This window comes from Cinclus cinclus, chromosome 6, assembly GCF_963662255.1.
Source record: "Cinclus cinclus chromosome 6, bCinCin1.1, whole genome shotgun sequence".
NCBI classification, from domain to species: Eukaryota; Metazoa; Chordata; class Aves; order Passeriformes; family Cinclidae; genus Cinclus; species Cinclus cinclus.
Window position 1 is genome coordinate 15258777 of NC_085051.1, and position 23212 is coordinate 15281988.

The 23212-nt window shown below is 36.5% G+C and overlaps 1 protein-coding gene across 2 annotated transcripts in view; it reads left to right on the forward strand.

Annotated features, from left to right (window-relative positions):
* The window catches only part of CARS1 (cysteinyl-tRNA synthetase 1), a 32988-nt gene extending 10758 nt beyond the window's left edge, over nt 1-22230 (forward strand). For both annotated transcript variants that reach the window (XM_062494774.1, XM_062494773.1), the window contains 17 exons: nt 34-183; nt 1381-1521; nt 2238-2326; nt 2914-3035; nt 4028-4140; nt 4653-4781; nt 4990-5119; nt 5427-5530; nt 6548-6645; nt 8103-8292; nt 8779-8847; nt 12302-12383; nt 16246-16326; nt 16779-16846; nt 18193-18252; nt 19546-19629; nt 20728-22230. In XM_062494774.1, coding sequence (XP_062350758.1) covers nt 34-183; nt 1381-1521; nt 2238-2326; nt 2914-3035; nt 4028-4140; nt 4653-4781; nt 4990-5119; nt 5427-5530; nt 6548-6645; nt 8103-8292; nt 8779-8847; nt 12302-12383; nt 16246-16326; nt 16779-16846; nt 18193-18252; nt 19546-19629; nt 20728-20862 — 1845 coding nt within the window. In that variant the 3' untranslated portion in view covers nt 20863-22230. The remainder of the gene's footprint in view (nt 1-33; nt 184-1380; nt 1522-2237; nt 2327-2913; nt 3036-4027; nt 4141-4652; nt 4782-4989; nt 5120-5426; nt 5531-6547; nt 6646-8102; nt 8293-8778; nt 8848-12301; nt 12384-16245; nt 16327-16778; nt 16847-18192; nt 18253-19545; nt 19630-20727) is intronic.
* Nucleotides 22231-23212: the final 982 nt, after the last annotated feature.

Genomic DNA, 23212 nt, shown 5'->3' on the forward strand with positions numbered 1-23212 from the left:
CTTTCTGATTTTTTTTAAATTTTTTAATTGTAGCCCTTTTCAGTTAAACTAAATGAAACAACAGACCCAGATAAAAAGCAAATGTTGGAAAGAATTCAAAATGCAGTGAAGTCTGCTTTTGACCCTCTACAAGAAGCTGTCCTAGCAAAGCTCCCTGCTGAAGAGATCAACAGATGTTACGAGGTAAGTTTGAGCTCCTTTTTATATTTTATATTTGTCTTATAATTGTTAGGAGGTTTAAAAATAATTTGTAGCTCATAGTAATTCCCTGAGACATTATGGAACTTTTAATTCATAAAAAGAGGAATTGTGGGACTGAGAACTTTTTAGTATTTTGCATTTAATACAGGAAATTAGATTCTTCTAATTTATCACTTTTTTATCACCTTTTTTCTTTTTTAACCTTTCCAGTGAGGATTTTGCTCTTGCATGTACTTGGACTTTCTCTTTGACTTTTTTGTCTTGATGAATTATTTTCTTTATAGGTTACTGAACATGCATTTCTGACATTCCAATACAGGTAGCAGTTTTCCACACAAGTGTTTCTGTCTCTGATCATAGGGGAAAATACCTCCCACACAGTTGTGTTCAGGATTATTTTTATTCAAAACAATTACATTTAGTGACAATTATTATTGGGCTTTGGTTCTGTCCAGTAATTAAGTCAGTCAGTATAACTATTTTTAGTAGTTATTTTCTTTTAGTAAATTATTTCGATTTTCATCTTCTCTTCCTTTCAGATTATTTGTGATAAATACTATGGGGTACACATGGCTATGTGCTCCCTTCTTGAGAAGACCCTGTCTCTAAATTACGGGGGTTTTTTTAAAGGCCCAGCTATTCTAATATCAAGTATTTTTATAAAAGTGTATACTGACCTAATGGAATTTTAAAGGAACCTAAAATCTAAGCAATCATGCCTTTTGCATTATATCCTAGTGTCAGAAATAGAAATCCTTTAATATAAGACTAAAAGGTATCCTTGTTGATGTCCAAATTAGTCTTTCAGACACTTTTTAGCAGTGTGCACAGTAAGGCTTCTGTTAGATTATCCAGTAGCAGTGGGGGAACAGAAAATTTAATACAGCTGTCCCATCTGGTATTTACTGCCTAAGTTCCAGATGCCTACTTAAGTGATCAGGATCAAAACAGATGCCACTTAACAGTTTATCTTCCTTACTCTGGTTGTTTCATCTATATCTATGAAGGACGATATGATAAAAATTCAGTAGAAACCTGAATTACTCTGTATTCACAATTAAGTATCTCATTGCAAATGTCTTATTCCTTAAGCAAACCTCTGTTCAGAATGAGATATTTCTGCACAATTTAAACAGGGCAAGTCTTAGATCAGTTGCTCTTACCATTATTGTTTTCTAGACACTGTTGGAAGAAGCCAAAGATTTGCTGTCTGACTGGTTGGACACAAAATTTGGCAGTCAGGTGACTGACAATTCCATATTCTCAAAGCTCCCCAAATTCTGGGAAGGGGAATTTCACAAAGATATGGAAGCACTCAATGTAAGTAAATGAACTGTTTTCACTTTTAAAAATGTATGTGCCATGCCTTATAGTACCCAGAAGACAATTTAGCTCCTTATTAGCTTTCAAGAATCTCATATTTCAACCTTATTGATAAAGTAATTCCTTTGATATTAATGGGTAGGTGTTTAATTAGCACCTGCTGTGTTTCCATCCCAACAATCTTCAATCTGTGGTGGTTGTTACATATCACTTAATTGGTGATCAGGTTTGGTGTGTGCTCTCCATGCCATCCCCTTGGTGTAACATGAGCAAATTATCATAAACTGGTCCGAAAGTTTGAGCTGGAATCTGTTGGCTGCACAAGAGATCCCTGCTAACCTCAGCATTTAGACTGACTCCTTAGGAGTCTTCAGCCATTAAGAAATTATGTGATGGTAACCATCAAGAAGAGATTTGTCTGTTACCGATGAAATTCTGTGTCACAGACAGTTGTTCAGGTCAGTGAAAGTTGATCTATTTACTTGCAAATCAGAGGGACTTGCTGCCTCTTCTGTCAGAAGAGCTGGCATCCCTGTAAAGATTGAGGAAAAAGTGGCCACAGCACATTGTTTCAGAGCAAAAAGCCTGAAAGAGGAGTACTAGATTTTATTACAACTTTCTTTTGAGCAAAATTGTAACCAGTACATAACATATATGTTTATTCCATTTATGCATATTTCACATATATATATAATTCTACTTTTTAACTCTAGGTTTTACCTCCAGATGTTTTAACACGGGTTAGTGAATATGTGCCAGAAATTGTGGATTTTGTGAAGAAGATTGTGGATAATGGTTATGGGTAAGTTTACTACTGGATACCAGAATGAATGTTTTCAGGATTTAGCTATGAGCTATTTTCTCTGTTTTCATCTGCAACAGTAGTCTTTGCCAGAAGCAGTTCTTCGTCAAATAAAGAAATTTCAGGTTTCTTTGCGAAAGAGCTGTTATTTTTCACCTGATGTGCTTCTTATGATGTACTATAGGATAAATACTTGTTCATTAAATAAAGTCGAAGTCCCATTCACTTGAACTGTGTTTGATTCCTGGTCTTCAACAAAAATCGTCAAAACTTGATACGTGACAAAAATCAGTTGCAAATAACAAATTTTTAAAAAATGGTAGTTCTTGTGACTGTTTTCTGATACCTCCCAAAAACTTAACAATAGCTACTGTTTTCAATTAATTTTATTATAACTTCCAACAATTGTCCAAAGTCTTCACATGGTAAGGCCTTAAAACTTAGGCTCATCTAAGTCATATTTATAATACTGACTAGTACCACAATGAGAGAGGAGTTAGTAGAAAGCTTCTAACAGTGATTTTGGGCATAAAATTCAGTTAACTTGTAGTAGAAAGTTAGCTAAATAATGAGCTTCAACTTTTCAGGTATGTGTCCAATGGATCCGTATACTTTGATACCATGAAGTTTGATGCCAGTGAAAAACACTCCTATGCTAAGTTGGTGCCTGAAGCTGTAGGTGATCAAAAAGCTCTTCAAGAAGGTGAAGGTAAAGATTTGCTCAAATTGCTGAAAAAGCTGATAATGTGTTGTTCAATTGATTTTACTGATGTTTGGATCAGTCACAGTCAGAGCATGATGATTTACCTGCTGCACTTCCTTTAACAATTTCTTTGCAGTTTTGTAGCTTGACCTTCCTGAAAGTTTTTAATTGGAAATTACCAAGAAATGTTATTAATCTTAGGATGGTTTGGGGTTGCTTTTTGTTTGTTTGTGAGGTGGTTTTTGGTCAGAATTGTGAATAACTCAGTCGTTTGGCCATAGCCCAGTTATTTGCCTGTTTATCTGGCTCAGAGTAGAAGCAGATGGGTCTTCCACGTGCCAGGCACAAGTTCTTCACATCAGGCTGGGGTTATTTCATGACAAATTTTTGGGTTCATCTTTCATACTGAGACCTCTTATTTTAACTTCATTGTGTTGAACCAAATCCAAACATAGATCTTTTTGAATATAGCTATAGCAGAGAATTAACTTAAAATGCTCAGTAAATAGGACTCATTAGTTATATGCTCCTAAAGTTGTACAGTTTTAGCAAATCATGCAGAAAGTCTATAAAAAGAATATTAAAAGGTTTTAATATAATACTCATACCAGGTGAAATCAGGACACTTAGAGAGCAATAGGTAACAGAAGAGTAAATGTAGCTATTGAACAAATACCAACCATTCTGTGCAGCAGCTGAGATTAGGGGAAGAAATATGTCCCTGATAAGAGAATGTAGATGAATTTCATGTCAAAACTTAGAAAGCAGTGCAGCTGATACTTGTCAGATACTTGTCAATCAAACATTAACCAAAACCCCGAAGGATTATCAAGGTTAATAATGAGGACTTTTGAGGGTTCAGTGATTTGGAGGTTTATGTTTGGGACTTTTTTAATTTTATTTTTTTTTTAAGATTCTCTTTATCTGAGATACAGGAAGGCCAAAAAATCAGTAATCCTGGTATAAAATGTATACATTTACATTTTCTCTTTTGAAAGGTGACCTGAGCATCTCAGCTGATCGCTTAAGTGAGAAGCATTCTCCAAATGATTTTGCCTTATGGAAGTCCTCCAAGCCAGGAGAGCCCTCATGGGACTCTCCATGGGGAAAGGTAAGGAAGGACATTTTAATCAGGATTTGTATTTCCTTCACTTTTTTAAATAGCATAGTTACACAAGTTTTTTTGCCTCACCTCATATTAACACTGTATAAATTGTGGAGATTATGTATTCAGTCATAAAGATTCTGTGGTTACTGTTTATTTAATAATCTAGAATGTTTATCAGTCTGTTTGATGCATTTTAAGGAGAAGTGTGCATGCAGGCTCAGCATGGCTGTTGCTTGTCTTTTGTCCTCTGTTAATTGACAAGCTTTATGTGCAGTAAATTCTGTTTCCTTTTTTTTCCCCCCCTTATGATCAAAAGTATTAATGTAGCTTTTAAAAGAACAGTAAACAAGATAATCAGAACATTACAGATGTATTGCCAGGTTGGATCTTTAAATGCAATAGTTTCCTTTTGTGAAGCTGAGACTGAGAATCTTTTTTTCTCTAACAGCATGAGGGAATGAGACAGAGACAGGAAGATAGTTACTAGTAACCAAGTAATGCCTTTTTGTTAACAGGGTCGTCCAGGTTGGCACATTGAATGTTCTGCCATGGGTGGATCAGTTCTAGGAGAATCAATGGACATTCATGGAGGAGGCTTTGATCTCAGATTTCCTCACCATGACAATGAACTGGCACAGTCTGAGGTGAACAAACTGACCTTTCTGCAGTGATAAAGCAACATGCTTTGCTTTGACTGTGACTTACACAAATCCATAATTCAGTTTTTTAAACTTGATGTGTGTTTTCTGTAAACACGAGCTTTGGTTCTCAGGATTTTATTCTCTAAGTTCTCCTATTTCAGGATATGTATTTAAACAGTGTTGGGTCTTTGGGTTTTGTTTTTTCCTACAGGCATACTTTGAAAATGATCACTGGGTTCGGTATTTTCTGCATACTGGTCACTTAACAATTGCTGGCTGTAAAATGTCCAAGTCTTTGAAGAATTTCATTACCATAAAAGATGCACTGAAGAAACACACGGGTAAAAAATATTTTGGAATGGGAATGCTTTTGGTGTACTTTGAGTGGTGACTGTGATCATGTTTTTATTTGGGGTAACTTCAGGTGTCTTTCTTCTTTAACTTTAGCAGCAGCTTCCTTGTTCTTCTGATCCTTGTTGGTATTTATTAGTATGGATGACAGTGGTTTTGCTTTTTGCTTTTTTTTTGGTAGATGTAGTGATAGTACGTATTTTAAAGATTATGTTCTTAGCCACTGCAATATTGAAGTCCATTGAAAATGTTTTTGCTTATAAAAACTTTCCTTGTTTATTTTAAACCTCCTACTAGCACGACAGTTACGGCTGGCTTTCCTCATGCACTCTTGGAAGGATACACTGGATTATTCGAATAATACTATGGAGTCAGCTATTCAATATGAGAAGTTTATGAATGTAAGTTTTCAGTTTCTTCTCCAGCTCTCTAATCTTTGTGTTGCCACGTTATATTTCAAGGAATAGATCTCCAAGGATACCCAGGCCGACTGGGTTTGCTTTCTGAATTCATCAGGTGGGATGGCACAGTGCTTATTTAGCTACCAGCTGAACTCTCAAGTCCTATAAATACCACAGACTGCTATGTTTCTCTGCAGCTGGGTGCTCTTTCCAAGTTTTGACATCTCTGAGCAGTTTGGCACTTAAACAAGATCTCACAGTTTCTCAGTTGCTTATAGAACTCAGTCCAGTAGACACTCTCTAACATTTCTACTAGGTCAGACTCTACAAAAATGTAGCCAAAGGGCAAGAAGAAATATTGTTCCCACTTTATCTCCTTGCCCCAAACATTGGGTCTTTGCCTCTGTGCCTTGCAGACATGTGAGAAGTTAGGCACAGTTCCTGTCCCTGGTTAGTTTGGAGCCATAATTTAAACTCACATTTCCCACAAGGACACTGTACAGCGTTTTGAGATTGTTGTTCTTGGTCTCTCCAGCTGAAGCTGTTCTGCTTTTTCTGTAAAATGTTTGGTTTGGGCCATGGATTAGGTTAAAATGTCTTTTTACTGAGCTGGATACTCATTTAAAACAGATCCTTGCTATAGAGCCATTTTATTCTTCAACTTCCATTGCTAGCAACACCCTTTAAATCTGTCATAAGAACTGTTGCCTAAACATTTTTAAAATGTTTTTGTGTGAGCAGCTTGGTGTTAGAATATCGTAGGGTATCATGTAGTAACAGAGCAAGAGATAAAAATGAATCGTAGTCCAACTGTGATTGACAGTTACGCAAAATTATTTTATTGGGTTTTATTGTCTTGAGAAGCATTGTTAGATCCTGGCTGAAACAATGTTGAACCCATAAAGTTTAGGAGTCTCATTAAGAAATAATGTCCTTTCATAATAAGTAGCGGTTATATTAAGTTCAATTAATATGGTTAATTGAAACTGACTTCTTAGCTATATTCTTCTTTTGCAGGAGTTCTTTTTGAATGTGAAGGATATTCTTCGAGCTCCCACTGATGTGACAAGCCAGTTTCAGAAATGGGAGGATCAAGAAGCAGAGCTGAACAGAAAGTGAGTGGAGTATTCCTAGTTGTCTCTGAACTGTGTTGCTTCATGTTTAATTTTTTCTTCCTTACAATATCACTTACAATGTGTATAGTGATATTTATGTCTGTAGCATTCCCACTTAACATCCCAATTCTACACAAGCCATCATTTTAATCTTGAGACAGCTTTATGAGGTATAGATGAAATTGTTAGTTTCCCTTTTGTTTAGGTTGAGTACATTGGCATGCTTCATTGCCATGTTTTGAAGGGAGAGAGAACTTTTTTTGTTAGATAGCTGTCCTTTTCTTTGCTGTGTGAAATCTTGTCTTCTCTCTAAGAAATGACCAATAACTCAGAGTGGCTACAACTGGAAAAACAGTATTTTACATATTTCAGAGTATCATATGCTATCTGAGACAAACAGAAGTTAAATGACCTGACTAAACTCACGAAAGATCAGAGTGCTAGTGTTTGAAAATATGTTGTTGAGACAGTGGTATCAATTTTGCAGTCAGCTGACTTTTAGTACAAAACTACCATTATTACTTGTAATGCAAAGAGCTTCCTAAATTAATTGTTTTGGCTGACATTTAAAATAGAAGCATCTTACATTGCAGTGCTAAAATTGTTTCCTAGTTCATTTCACTGTTGTGGTCACTAATGTTACTATTGAAGGATTAAGTGCAGATGTTTCTGTATAGTGATATGCTCTGAGAACTTTATCTTCAACTTGAGGTTGGTGGAGATAACCCCTTGTTTAAAAAGGTGGGAGATAGTAAGTAATAGAGAGGTCAAAAGGAAGGGATAAAGAAGTGGGAGGAATAGAAGATATGCTTAATGGATATTTGGTTTTGTCTCCTTTTTTCTACCACTTCTTTTTTTTTCTTGGAAAAAGTACACTGTTTGAAACCATAAAACCTTTGTGTGATTAAATTGAACTTAATATATTGTATTATTTATTATTCCTACTAACATGTTACTACTATGACAAAGGTTTGCATTAATTTATTCTTTTTATCTACTTGTAATATCTTCATAACAATTCACTTTGTGTTAATTTCCAAATTGGTGCTCCTTCCTGGAAAGATACTAAACAGAGAACTTGGCTGGTACACAGGGATAGGAGAGCAATACTGTAAAAAAATAAAAAGTAAGCCCAATTGCTTACTAAATAAGCAATTTATACTGCTTAAAAAACAACTTGCAATGAAAGGCCAGTTGCTGAAAAATTGTTTGATGTAATTTGTTTGGATAGTTGTTGCCAATTCGATTATCCTGCCTGCCTTTGTCCATAGCAATAAAACAGCAACATCATGATAATGCCTTTTTTTTTTGCTCATCTGTTTTTCTTTCGAATATAAACTATGACCAGCAAAAAATTATCTTACTTTTAGCTCCCCTTACTCTTCTAACAGAGACTCTTCAGAATACCTTGCAGGGTTTTTTGCATGAGTAGTTAAAAAGAATCTTTTTCTTCTCAGTTTTTATGAGAAGAAAGCAGCAATTCACGAAGCACTGTGTGACAATATTGACACCCGCTCTGTCTTAGAAGAAATGCGCTCGTTAGTCAGCCAGAGTAACTCCTATATTGCTGCAAAGAAATCTTCCAGACAGATGCCAAACAGACTTCTTTTAGGAAACATCAGCTCCTATCTCACTCAAATGCTGAAGGTATGTGACAGTAAGGTGTAGTGTTGCTATTGCACTGTGCAGTTATAACTTGTATTTTCAAGTACGGGGGGATCTGTACAGTCGTTCTTCAAATCTTGCAGGAAACTAGAGATCTTCCACACATCCCCCAGCCAAAACAACTCTAAACTGCAGCATGTGCTGCAGCAGGAACAATTCCGAGTCCTCCATGTTATTATGTTTTCAGCCAATGTTTAGTTGAATAGTGGAGATCCCCTAATATGTTCAAGAAAAATTAGGTAGTATTAAAAAATATGTAGTCAAAATGACAAATCTGACAGCTTTAAAGCTAAATCTGAAAGCCTATGCTTTGTATGGTATATCAGTTAGAAATCAGAATATCGTCTTGATAGAGTTGTGAATTCTGGATTAAATGAGAAGTATTCGAAAGCCTCGTATATGTGATTTTGCTTAGTTTCCACATTCCTGTGAATTGATGTATATAATCTTTTCTTTTTCCTTGACCAGATTTTTGGTGCCATAGAAAGTGATGATGCAATTGGTTTTCCTGTTGGAGGGACTAGTCAAAACATAAATGTAAGTGAGGGACAAAATACACTAAACAAAATTACTGTCTACCTATTGAGAGCTTAGGTTAAAGTGTTGACATGACTGATATTTAGCTGAATTGCATTCTTTTTGCTTTTAGCTTTTGAATCGGATGTAATTAATTGGCTCAGGAAACAGGATTTGTCTTTTACAAGAGTTGGGGTTTTTACAGGTTTGTTTGATTTAATGACAGACAAATTATATAGCAACCAGAAAAAGAATTGTCTTCTGAATGATGAGTCTGTTTCCTAAAACCACATGTGAACTACAGGCAGCACATGCTACAGTCTAAAGACTCATTACAAGTATTTGTATGCTAAGTAGTTTCTAAAATGTAATTATACTCATTAAACTTCTTTGTGGTACACCAGAAACCAGCCTGGAGGCAGCTGGAGTTTTATCCACATTTCAATCTCTTCTTCTGATCTCATTTTCAGCCGCAGTTTTTATGTGGCTTTCAAAGGCTATTTTGCTTTAGTCACCCAGCAGTTCTGCTGCAATGCAGAATTTTTCTGGAAATACCTGGGAGGTACCTGATGAAAGTTCTGATGGGCTCTGGAATAACTGGAACATTTTCTGGTGCAGGCAGGAGAAATAAGTCCATGTGAAAGCTATTAACGTTTTGTTCGTGCCAAAAATCTCTTGTGAACACATCAGTGCTGTTTTTCAAGTATTTTTCTACATTTAAAGGTGTGACCATGCACCTTTCTGTTCCTCCTTAGAAAATAGAACATTTTTGGTGTAACAAAAAAAGTGTAACCTTTTATTCATCAAAGCAATTGGCAAACTTGCTTGTGGTTGGAAGAATGGGAATGAACACTCATCTAAAAATCATGTGCTGTGGAAGATGTTCAGTATTGCCTACAAAGCCCATCAATAGTGATTTTTTAAATTTAGCTCAGAATTATTTTAAATTCAGAAGAAGGGTAGCACTTTAACACTTAACTTTTTAGGGGAAATGAAAATTAAATTTGTATTTAACACTTCAGGCAGTATTTCCAATAGATATGTTTTATGGAAGGATTGGTGATAGCTTGAAGCTAAGTACTTTCATTCCTTTAAAATAACACTGCCAAGGGTAGTAGAATGAGAAGAATCTTGAGCAGAAAACAAGACATGTTCACAAGAATTGGATTTGTTACCCATGTGCAACAAGCCAGTAATTACACCCCCAAGAGCAACACTGATTGTTTCAGAGTTGTGCAAGCCTGAGTGCTCGGTGGCATTCCACAAATCAAGCACACAACTATCAAAACTTCTTACTATTTACGCATTTTTGCAAACAAAGCAACTACTGTTCATTGGCTACAAGTTAGGTGATTCTCATTAATTTGTAGACTGTCCTCTCTTGGTTAATAATTTTCTTTCCTCCCATGCTAATTAGTCTGCATGCTTAGTCCTTTTGTTCTTTTGAGTCAGTGGGTTCCTTGGGTTGGTGGTCCCTGAGTTGGTGTTTGTAATTACCTTTTACCCAGTGGGAGCTGATTCAGTCCAATTGCTGAGTTGGCTTTAAGAGTTTCTTCCTTATCTTGGGAGCTCTGCCAAGTGTCCTTGTGGCCTTTAAATTCTTTGTGGTATTTTTTGTGTCCGTTATCAGTGGTCCATCCTTCTCCCCAAGTTTTGTTGACCTCTCCTAAGGTCTGAGATCACTGTAACATGTACAGCCCTGAATCTTAACAAGGCAATTCTACCAAGTAGTCTGTTTTCTAAAGCCTGGGTATCACTTAGAGCTTGCTTGTTAGCTGCTGTCTGTTTCAGCGATTAAATCTCCCTTCTCGATTAGGCTTGAAAGAATACAAAAATCAAGCATTAAAGAACATCCTTTCTGAAGAAAGTTTTACATATTCCACATTTTGCAACACTGTTAGCACAGTTGTCAGAAGAATCTTGTGTTAGCATCTTTTACACTCAAGAAGCTTTTGTTTTTATCACAAAAATCATTACTGGTGTTAAGAGTTGTAATATAAAATGCATAATACCATAAATGTTTTGGCTCTTTCATTAAATATTATACTCTCTCTCAGTCCTCCATGCAAATTCTTACTTTTCTTAGGTCAGGCCAGTTGTTTCCTTGTTTAAATTGGAGATGAAAGAACCAACTGAGTTAATATCTCCATAAAAGACATAATCCAGTTCAAAGGTGCTGAAAGAAAAACAAGCTTAATTATCATGGGTCGGTAATTTACTTGAAAAATGGATATAAGAGATCCGAAGTCAGAAATCCTCAGTTCCATAATATCATTTTCCAATTGAATTCAGCATTTCTCTCAAGTTAGTTATTGTGGAAGTAAGTATCTTCCATCTTGAAATGACTGATAAAATCGTGACAGTGCCTGCTTTTCCTATGCTACTTTATTTGCATGAAGAGGTATTTCCATTGCAGAGGGGGAATGGAGATGTGACTGTTCCTCACATTCCAGAGTCTGTTCCTTGGGCCAAAGTTGTCAGCACTGGATCTGATGATGAAAATGTTTGCAGTGTTCACATTTTTAAAAAGTTCTAACAGAGCTCCTCAGTTCTTTTTGTAGGGGCACTTTTACAGCCTGACAGACAATCATGTCCTTTAATTGTATAGAAATTTGTCATGGAGATTAAACAGACAGGAAAGATGTATGGAAATTGTAGAGGAGATAAAAGTTTGCAATTTTGTTTCTCTCCCTCACCCTCCAAAGTAATGAAATTTTTAATTTAGGGTTTCCCACAAGGGCCTGGCTTTTCCTCTTGGCATTCCAGAGAAGTGTTGGCAGACACTGATGTGTAGTTGTTTTTGTAGCTGATGTGTAGTTGTTTCTGTAGCTGTTCACTGCTGTTCACTAGCTGCTTGCTGCTGCTATTCACTGCCATTGAGACCAGCGTCACAGGACTTTTCCTCTGAGATTTCATGCCGAGCTTTTACTTACACCTGAAATAATTCAACAGTAATCTTTCCCCACTTTTTGTGGGAGAGGGAATTGTATGAGGAATATAGACAATTGAACTGTCTATACAATTAGCATAAGCTAAAATCTCAGGAACGGATCTGTGTTCTAATGAAAATTAATCCTAATATCAGTTTCACTGATCTTATTAACTGCTAAACAGCTGTGCCTAAGACAACACAGTATGTGAAGGAGCAGACTGATCTGAGTGCTGTTTTTATCAGCTGCATTATAGCTAGCTGAATTGTGGCATAACCCATGTGGAAGAGATGGATCTAACTGAAAGGAGGTGAAAAAAGAATGGGGAACTTGACAAGCTGATTTTATTTGCACAAAAGGAAATTTGACAGCTAATGAAAATTTTCATCTATCCTTTGACATCAATAGAGCAATGACAATTTTTATTGATACAGATCTGCCCTAAGGATTAAGTTCCATCCAACAGCTCATAAATATGAAGTGAGTAGGGACGTGTTTTATATCTAAATTATGATTAGCTAACTGTGGAAATAATGTTCCTGCAGATTGAATCTACAGTGATGCCGTATCTCCAAGTTCTTTCTGAGTTCAGAGAAGGAGTGCGACAAATTGCCAGAGAGAAGAAAGGTGAGAGTTCACTTTTTCCTGTACTGTTGCACATGAGACTTGGAGGTCATAGGAACCACACTGGGGGAGAGGATGGAGATGTGGTTGTGAGGCACCTGGTTGTCTCTCCTTGCTTAGAGAATGAAAGTAAGGCATCTTTTAATCAGAGCTGTTTTGAATTTTTGCATCTCTGCTGCCTGTCTCTTTAATTTGGGAATCTTTTTAGGCTGATAAACTAATCTAAAAGTTCTGGAATAATGGGGTGTAGCTGCTGTTTTTCTTGGTTAGGGCGCTCTCTGCTTTCTAGGTATTAAAGTATCCATGATCTCTTCCTCAGGGAGCATGCATTTACCCAAGAGTGTAGATTGCTACAGAGTAATAGTGTCTGCATTTAAATAGCCCAAGATGCTCACTATTATTTGTTAGCATAGCTGGAATTGTAGCTCCCCTGATGGTAATTGGGTGCTCTCTTTGGAGAATTCATCTGGGAGTTTGCTAGAAGTTTCAGGTGTCTTTTTTAGTCCCTCTGAAAAGCTTTGATCATGCTGTGTGTGTTGGCAGAGTGCTAAAAAGGTTGTTCCATTAAGCTTTCTTTCATTTTACTGATATTTCCTAATGCAGGAGCTCTTACTGTTTTCTGCTGTTCCCTGTGAAATTTTGCATGTCTTCAACATGTACTTGATTCTTGTTTTCTTAAAACTTTGACACTGGGATTTGTACTTTAAGACAAAATAGGGCATTTTTAATATATAAAACATACAAGTGACCCATATATTACACAGAAACATAAAATTACTTGTGTCTGGTAACCTATTCAGCCGGAAAAGACTCTGGACTCTCATTCTACTATTCTTTGGAGTCCTTCTAAAGCTGATAAGGTTACATTAAAAGCACAAAATTGTTTTTGCTAATGTGACTACTCTGCTATTATTGTCCAACTCTTACAGCCTAATTGATGCTGAGAAATGGGCTTAGTAATAAGTTCCAATAGTTCCAATAATAAATATTTTCTGTAACTTGAATTAATTCAAGAGGTTTGTGTGTATATCCTCAGCCAAAAAATGTGAGCTTTAGTCTTTTTGTATTTAACATACTTGTTAATATGAAGCATTTTTTTTCCGCCTTCCTTTATGATGGTTGAGCTAAATTGATCATTGCTTTTAGCAGTGGTAAGGTTTAAATATCACAGGGCTTCTTGTAAATAATTTTTAGAACACACTTGGCTCTAGACTGCTTACTGGCACTTGAATTTCCTACTTAGAAAGCAGTGATTTTTTTTGGCCTGAAATACACTGGGCAAGTGAGAATCAAACTGGATCTAGTTGCTGCTTGTTTGGGGTATAGAGCACTCTGCAATTTGACCAGGGGGACATCTTTCTTTTAAACTATTTGATATATGGAAGCTGAGTGGTTGTTGGCAGGACCTGCACTGACATGCTACTGATTGCTTTCCCTTTACCCATTAAATTCTTGCTTGCAGGAGATGCTAAATTACTGTAAAAGTTGTTCTGATTAGTGGCTGGGGATATTGCCTTTGCATGGCTGTAGGCAAAGGGAGTTTCCCCCTCATAGCCTGTTGCTGGCTGGGTTGTGTTAACTATTATTTTAAACAATCTGTATTGCTTTAAGTATTCTCAGATGTTAAATAAAATGTGGCTCTGTAAAACCTGCAGACTATTACAAATGTCCCCATCCATACACAAGCACATTGAAAATGTATCTACAAAATATTTCACAGAATAGCCATTTTTAAAGCTATGGTTTTTAGTAATAATCGAAATATATATACTCTGCAAAAATGTTGCTATCATCTAGAATGGGTGACATTCAAATGCAGACTTAATAATTCCCACAGCACCCTCTGCACCTTCTCCCCTCTTCCATATATGTCATGAGTTGACCAGAACTGGGACAAACTCTCTCATTGTAGCATTGCCTGCTCTTGTCTTTTGCTGCCAGTCTTTACATCCAGAGTTCTCCAGATGCTTTTCAAGCTCCTCTTTTTCCTTCCCATCACAGTGTTCTGATTCACAGCATCTCAACATCTGTTTCACATCTGATACTCTTTGGCTTGAAATTCACAGAAAATGTGAAGAGGTCTGAGAAATAGTCACAGACCCAAGGAGCATCTGTCTGCTGGGGTGTTGATGGACTGTGATGATAAGGCATTGTCCCACTGGTTTCTCGTCACTGTCCTCAATGAGAGCCTCCTCATGTCCCAAGGCAGTCCATAAACAGCCCCCTACCCAATCCTAAACGTAATTGCTCTGGAGTTACCACATGCAAAGAATAGGCACATTTCAGCCCTAAGAAGTGTGATGCTGACTCCTCTGGATGACAGGATTGATCAGAGGATGTGTCCTCTCATAAATCCTATGTTTCATTATATGTTTCTCCTTGATGGATTTCTTCAGCTTTCAATTATTCATGATTTTAGATAAGTAAACATCTATAACTGTATAGATGCTGTTTTGGTGAATAAACAGCAGGTATTTCTGACATGATATATGTAATTCCTTTGCCTAGGTTCAAGCCACCACCTTTTAGTGTCAACAGCCAGTGAGGTAATCTTATCCCTGGTTTATCTTAATGGCCAGTTTAGAGTTGCATCAAACAGCCTGTGGTTCACTGTGTGTCACTGCTCCGGATCAGGAGAAACAACGACTCTGTTTACAGCAGACAAAAGAGGTTCTGTACACTGCAGTGGTTTTCTGTGCAGAGAGAGAGCCACAGAACACGACCATGCCCTGAAACAGGATGTTCCTTCTCATGCTTTTAGGATAGTCAGTGCTGTTCACTTGCAGCTCTCTGAGAATTGTGGAAGAGATGAAGGCTCAGGGTGGAATTTGTATCTACCAGAAGGTGCAATGTTTAGGAAACTGCCTGGATGGAAGCTTCCACTGCCTGAAATAATAACTTTGAGGCCCTGGGCACTTCTTAGTTTTAACCAGCTAAGAATTGCTGAAAGGGAGAACACTTGTTCATTATAAGCACATCTAACCCAAGTATCTGTCTTGTTACACTTGCTAAGTGTTGCTCAATACTACCAGACTGCCTATAAAAAAATGCCACTGAATTCACAACAGCAACATGTTGGGTCTCTGATGGATTTAGTCCCTCTTAACCATTCTGCTGTTTCTCAACTGATACAATTTCTCCTCCAAAAAATTGTCTTGTATGAAGATTTGTTTTCCCCTTAAAAGCTGATAGCATAGATTTCAGCTAAATCTTAAGTTCTTAACTATTTGCTGTCATCAAAGTCTCTTTGGGAAGTTTCAAGGGAAAAAAATATTAGAAATATTAGTCATGATGTCCTGATCACCATGAAGAAAACCGAACCAAGATTCTCTGTTCTGTTGCAACTAGATTGCTTGAAATAAAAGGAGGGTGTTGGGATTACAGTTCCTCTGACAAACGTATCTGTAGTTATCAAATCAACAAAATCATAGTCCTTCAAAGGGCACTGTTAGATTTAGCACAGGATATGTTAATTTGTGATTTTTCTAAAATTAGTTTTTTAACCTTTCTTATTGCACATCCTACAGCAACCATTTAAGATTTTCCTGAGTCATATACCCTTCTACCATATCCTGGCAGAATTGTTGCATCGTTTCTGAATTGCCTTGGATTTTCTTTCTGTTCCCCTTCAGGAACAGAGGGTATCTCAGAAGAAATTTATTATTTTCAAATCCCTGCAAAGAAACATGCTGCTTCTCTGTGTGGCTGAAATAAGGCAAGACATATTTATCACTTTAAAGGAAAAGACCTTTCTCTCCCTGTGACAGTGGCAATTTCTTAATTGCACTGAAGTAGCTGTGTAGCTGGATAAAAGTATACTTTCCCCAAATTTTACTTCACTAAAAGTATTTTTCATGCTCTGTAGTAACTGAAGTGCTGCAGTTGAGTGATGCTCTTCGGGATGACATCCTGCCTGAACTTGGAGTTCGATTTGAAGATCATGAAGGTACCCAGTTATCTCTTGGAACCGTGTAGGAGCTGTTTTTATAATCTTGCTGTTTTCCTAAGAAGTGGGAAAACAAACTGTCAAAACTAATTTAGAATAATTCAGTAAACTCAAGTATTGCAGAGCTATAGCATATCATATATGCACCATACATATATATATTTCATATGTACCATATATAATGGTGCATAATATGTGTCGTATATAATGGTGTGTATATATATGTATTAATATATGTTGTAGAAATGTATATTGGAATACCCATACAGAATAAGAAAACATACACTGCAATATTTTTCACCTTTTGTATAACACCTAATTCCTTAGTCACTTTTGAGTAGCCACTGAGTTGTATTTGCATTCACTATGCAAAAAGAAAACAATTATCATAGGGCGAGTACATTTATCTTTGACTAATCAAGAAATTGATCCATCTCTTTTTGCTTCTTCAGGACTTCCAACTGTGGTTAAATTAGTGGATAAGGACACATTACTGAAGGAAAGAGAAGAAAAGAAAAAGGTGATTATTTTAAGCATCCTGTATTTTTAAAATTTAAAGTAATGTGTAGGCTATGGAAAATTTTACATTTCTCTGATAGTTCATAAAAATCATAGCAGTCTACAAGGAAGATGACATAAGAGAATTGATATAAAAATTTAAGTGTGTTGGAAAAAAAGAATTTTTTGAAACAACTTCTTGAGAGCTTTGTATGGGCCTTAGTGAATACCTCTTAAGATTTTTTATATGAAGGTACTTTTCAAGATCTTCATATAACTAAAGGATGTTCAGTATTGCATTCAAACTGTCTTATCTGTCTTATCTTTCTGGAAGAACAATTTCAATGAGAAGCTAATTGAGGCTTGTTTTGTTTGTACAAATGGTGTCAACGTTTTCCATAGAGCTAGTCTGTATTCATCTGATATGTGAGGAAAAAAATGTAATGGCTAAATCTTAATTAATATAATATGGGCTAGTGAGATATTTCGGATGTAGGGGCAAGAATTCATGTTACTTTATAAAGCTTGTGAAATTGAATTCACATGCACAAGGTCTGTACAGAAACCCTGTTTTTGGCACTTCCTAGTATTAATATTTGACTTTGTAATATTTAGACGTAACGTTTCGTCTTTACTTTTACCAAATAATAAAATTCTGTCACGACTGGAAATATTAGGAAGATTTTCCAACATTTCTCCTTCCATGTTGATGTTTTTTAGGAAAGGGAGAAGTAAAAAGTAATTTTAGTCCGTTTCAGATGTTTTCATCAGAGTGACATTTGAAGGCAGTTTGTTTATAGCTGCTGGTTAGGACCTGCAGCTTTCCCTTTTCTCTGGAAATGGTGTTATGTTTAGTGCTGGCTGAACCCTTGGAGAACTTGACAGGTCTCTCCTGGGCAAGTGCAAGATGAGATTTTTAGCAAGTTAGCTAAATTTGGATAATTGTTTCCCTAGGAACATCAAGTGATACAACTGCTGCTTGAGGAACTGTGATATCTGCACAGTTGGAGGCAAGAGCTTAAAATATCATTGAAATACAGTCTTTTTAAAAAGTCATGTGCAAAACATTTTTCTCCAAAAAATGATAGCACAATTTCTTTCAGGTATTCTTTTTAGGTACCTGCTTTGCATGCAAAATGCATTCTGAACAGTTAAAACTGGTTTAACTGTGAATAAAAGCAAATGAAATCAAAGTCATACAGTGGGAAGTATCAGACAATCCTAATTATTAGGCATGGTGGGTTTGCTGCAGGTCATGCTGTCAGTTCTGTCTGTAATTAGATATCCAGGGGAGCTGGCTCAGGTTTGTAGAAAACAACCAAATGAAATAGTGCATTACCTTTTACTCACTAACACTGCCTCTCACAGATAGAAGAAGAGAAAAAAAGGAAGAAAGAAGAAGCAGCAAGGAAAAAACAACAGCAGGAAGTAAGTAACCTCATTTTGAAGGAAAGTGTAGGCAGCAGTAGTCACATGCAGAAAAGGACATTAGAACACAGGCTGTCTCCCCAGCCTTAAGCAGGTTTTTTTTTTTGTTTGTTTGTTTGGTTTTTTTTGTTTGTTTGTTTGTTTTTGTTTTTGTTTTGTTTTGCTTTGGTTTTTTTTTTTTTGGTGTGTGTGTGTGTAAAATTTCCTGTTCAGAATGGCTTTGGCTTGCAGTTCAGGTCTGGACTTTCAATTCTTCTAAAGAAGCAGTTTTTGAAAACACAGCTAAAACCTGCAAAAACTTACTACAGGAGAACTTCTAGCACTTAATTGCAGTCTATAAACAGCATTACTTCCTTAATTGACAAAGTAGATTTTGCATGCTTGTTACTGTTAGAGCAGATTTTGCTTGTGTTGTTTATTTTACTCCCTTTCTAATATCATAAGTATATGTGGAAGGGTTTCTTTTTCTCCTTTTTTTTCCTTTTTTCTCTGTAAGAAATCCCATTTCTTATGGTTGAGCAGGGAAATGTTTTATCTGTGTGATTGCAATTCACGTAACTCAAACGTTTTGGGCTTGTAGACAGAGGAGATGAGCTCATAAGAGAAAATAGCGTTTGCTATGCTGATGACTTTAACAGTACAGGAAATACATTCCTGTGTTAAAAGAGGAAGAAAACTTTTAGAGAGCACCACATACAGAGATAAAACAAGATAAATAGCATTTATCATCTACAAATTCCTTTTTTCACTTTTTCAAAAAGGTGATTTCCTTGCGTAGGGCAAAAATTAGATGGAAAAGATTCTGAAATGTGCTTATTTACAGATAAGGGAGAGTTCAGTTTTGTATTCAGTGCAATTACTGCATCTGATTCTTCTGTGACCTGCATAGAAACTTTTGCTTGTCAGCAGGAAACTTGACAAAGGTGGTTTTCTTTGCAGTGAGTTAATTGCTGAATATTCCTTACGATAGCAGCTGTTCATTTTGTGTTGACTAAAGAACAAAATTAGAAATAATCAGATGTAGGTTTTGGAGTATACAAGCAAATTTTTTTGAGTTTCTGCAAAACCTCTGTTTTATGAAGTGGTTTTCTATAGGTTTAAAACAGTTTTTCCCCCAGATGAGCACACCTCAGACCTACGGAGTTGTTCCTCACTCTTAAGTTTCTTTTCATATAATAAACAATTATGAATTGAATACTCCTTGATTTTGAAATTATAATCTACTCTTCCTTTTGCGTATGCGACAGGTTGGTAGTAATTAACTGTGATGTTAATGCATATTTTATATTACAGGCAGCTAAACTGGAAAAAATGAAGATTCCACCACATGAAATGTTTAAATTGGAACTTGACAAATATTCCATGTTTGATGAAAATGTAAGTGGCTTTTCTTCACATAGGGAGTGGTTTTCCTTCCCCAGTTGTACTTATTTATTTGTGTATGTTTATAGCAATCTTGTTCCAAACCTCCAGGGCAGTGCTATTAATGTAGCAAAATGAGGGAAGGAGAGAAAGAAAAGGTGATATATGTATTTTATTGTGCACTGGGGAGCAAGGTGTCTGATAGCCATCATTTCAAGGGCATTTTCCTTCTACGTTCCTTTGTACATTCATTGTACATTTCCTTTGGCTCCCCTTATTGCAAAGCAAAATATATATTGTGGGTAGGAATGTGTATGATGTTTATTTGCAGATTTATTACTCTGGTGCAAGGCAGGGTATTCATTTGCAAGTACAAACTCTCCAGCTCTGCCAGAACTGATGTTTTTTGGATAGGTCCTGTGTTTCCTATTCCTTTCTCCCCACTGTTTTTCTCTATCCTGGCAAAGGCTCTCTGAAGGGGCCATATGCATAACTTTGCTCTTGACTGCTCCCCTTGGGGATGAAAGGGTTACTTGGAAAACAATGCACTGCTTCTTCACTTCTACTTGATTTGGGTCATTGATCCTGCTTCTGCCTCTCCCGTTCACCTACACAAATTCAAGCCCTGGGGACAAGTTGTAATGGGGAGGATAAATGCTGGAAAATACCCCTGCAAGCTAAGTAGTATGTCCCTTAAAATGCAGATAGAACTTTCTCCATCAAGAATGTAAATCTCTTACTGCTTTTGCTTTAAGCCTTGAATTCAATCTGCTAGTATGATTAAATGATTATTTTAACCATCTGTTCAGGAATTAGTCATTATTTTCTTAACTAAAACCATCTAGAAGTTAGTGGTCTAAGATTCCCTCATGTAGCTCAGGACAGAAAATAAATACACCCTTATGCCTCTTGTTTAGCTAGGAAGGGAACATTCAGAAATAGTCAAAGTTAGCTGTCAAACTTTTAGGTGACTAAAATTAGCCAAGATACACCCCTTCCTGACAGCCTGTCATTATGACATTATCTCCCTATCTTACTAAAACACAATTCCATAAAGAACAAAAACAGTCCTCGAATTTATCTTAAATACTCTTTTTTTTTCATTTATTTCAGGGATTTCCCACTCATGATACAGAAGGCAAAGAACTTAGCAAAGGACAAATTAAGAAGCTAAGGAAACTTTATGAAACCCAAGAAAAGCTACACAAGGAGTATCTACAAATGGTTCAGAATGGAAGTGCAAATTGAAAACAACAGGACTTTTTATCTAGAAGGTGACTGCTGGGTTCCCATTGAAGAAGTGAGCATATACTGATGCTCAAATTTCTGTTTACACTTTCTATTATGTGCAAAGTAAAATTCCTGTTTACGTGGGTTAGTAATGTCATCTGGAAATGCAATAAAATCCATCATTTAAAAGCCAACCTGCAAGAAGTTTCTTCTCAGCAGTAGCAATAGTGGTTGCCAGTTCTGTTTGTGAAGGTGCTTCTCAGTCAGGAAATCCACATAAGGATTCTTGTTCATTCTAACTGTCCAGGCTTTGGTTAATTTGTCGTGCATCCTGATCTCTATCTAAGACCCAATATTACAGTCAGAAAAAATTATTGCTTAATGGGAGCTGAGTAATTTGCCCCACAGTAAGAACAGTGTTTTCCAGATGACTTTAGTATCTTTACATAAGCAGGAAGAGTGGGTAGTTCTAGTATGATACTTATTTTAGCTGCTGTTATTAAAAATTCTCATAAGAATACCCAGAACACTTTGCATAGTAGAAGTTCACAGTCCCTTAGTTGAAAAAGGGAGCAGATCATCAAGCTGCAGTTCCAGTCAAGTGGGTAAGTACAAGGCAAATGCACCTGCACTGAACAAACAGGTGGGAAAAACATGAAAGACTGATGGCAGAAGTGGTGTGTTCTTGGAGCTATCCCTTCAAGAAAACAGGAGCCCTGCCAAAGTACCTGATTACCCAAAGTACTCAGTACCTAATTACCCGTTCAGAATCATGGGGAATTAACAGAGGGTTTCCTACTGATACACAGTTTGTGGATTGGTTTGCAGTTAGGGAATACAGCTAGACATTGCCCTGTATTTAAGACTGATGTTTTTAACATGATGATTTAACCCTGAGATAAAAACCTCTCTGCTGTACTATGGTCACATTGTATCTGCAGGGAGAGTTCTTTGTTGCCTAACAATGCATTTCACTGGCAGAAGCTACTAAATGAACTGAAGTTCATGAAATTCTAAAAAATATCCTACCTACTTTGCAGCTGCACAGATCAGCCAAGTGTCTGATTTGCAGAACTATATTCATTCAGTATTCTCAAGGTGAGTTGTAGAAAGTCATACTGTGACACCTCTATTTTCTCAACTCTTAGGTTCATTCTACAATCATCAGGCTATGTTCCTTAATTAAGAGTTAAAACATCTTTGCTTTTCCTTGGTATTTTTATACTTCTATTCCTCCTTCTGAAGAATGACCACATTATTTGGTGTAACAGAAAGGTCTAGTAGGGTTTTTTTCTCTAATTTGTCTGTATTTGCCTTTGAAAACATACATAATGTTAAGGTCAGTAAAGCAGATGCATCTTGTGTGCGGAAAATAAAATCTGTTGTGAAGTACTTGTATGTGAACTCTGTGTAGTGGGGAGAATATTGAGCTTGTCTTTATTCTACAACCATCTTTTTGAAATGTGTTTTCCAGAGCTTTTCCTTCAGCTTGCTATTACTAATTTAATCAGTTTTGCATTCAGTATTTGAGTATTCTGCTAATGTCTAATCAATTTTATAAATGCATGTTTAAACTGCACATCAGGACAACTTCTTCGTCCTTTGGTGTGGGAGGAGACAAAGTTCAATTACATTTTTTTGCAGCATTTTAGATCCTAACTCTCTTTGGCATTATCAGCTCATAATTTTCTTCATCATTGAAGATGCATGTGCACACAGGATGTCTTTGAAAGGATGGGACATGTCTATGCTGCTTCTGAAGTTGAAACTTAATGTCAAATAGTGCCAGGAATTTGAATACAGAAATTGTTTTTGGTGATCTGAGTTAGCACTTACTTAAAGTGAGTTAGTATTTAAATGTGGAGGAAGTGCTGTTATCCATGACTGTCCTGGACAGTAGTTTGTGACATCTCCATGATAAAATCTTGGCTTTTGCCCCACATTTTGTTTTCTCTCTTCTTGCTAAGTTTTTAGTAGAACCTAATTCTATTACTTACCTACTCTATCAAAGTAAAAGAATGGGGTTTTTTTAAATGCCATTTTTACTTCCTAAATGCTTCATTTTGTTTCTGGGATATCTCTCCTTGCAGGAATCTTGGGAGCATTTCAGACTCCCATTTTCCGAAGGTTATTTTCCAGTCTTTCTGTATGCTTCCTCTTTCTGTATGCTTCCCACATGCACACATTGCTTCCACCTTCCCTTGGTACAGTTTTTTTTTTTTTAATTCAGTATGTGTAAAATCCTTGTGAAGGAAAACTTGGTAGCAAACAAAGAACATTGTGCTTAAGTGCTTAAGATGACTTTTTCAGTGTGGGCATGCCTATTGATCTGTGGGATTACTGAATTGCACAGACAATACCTATTCCC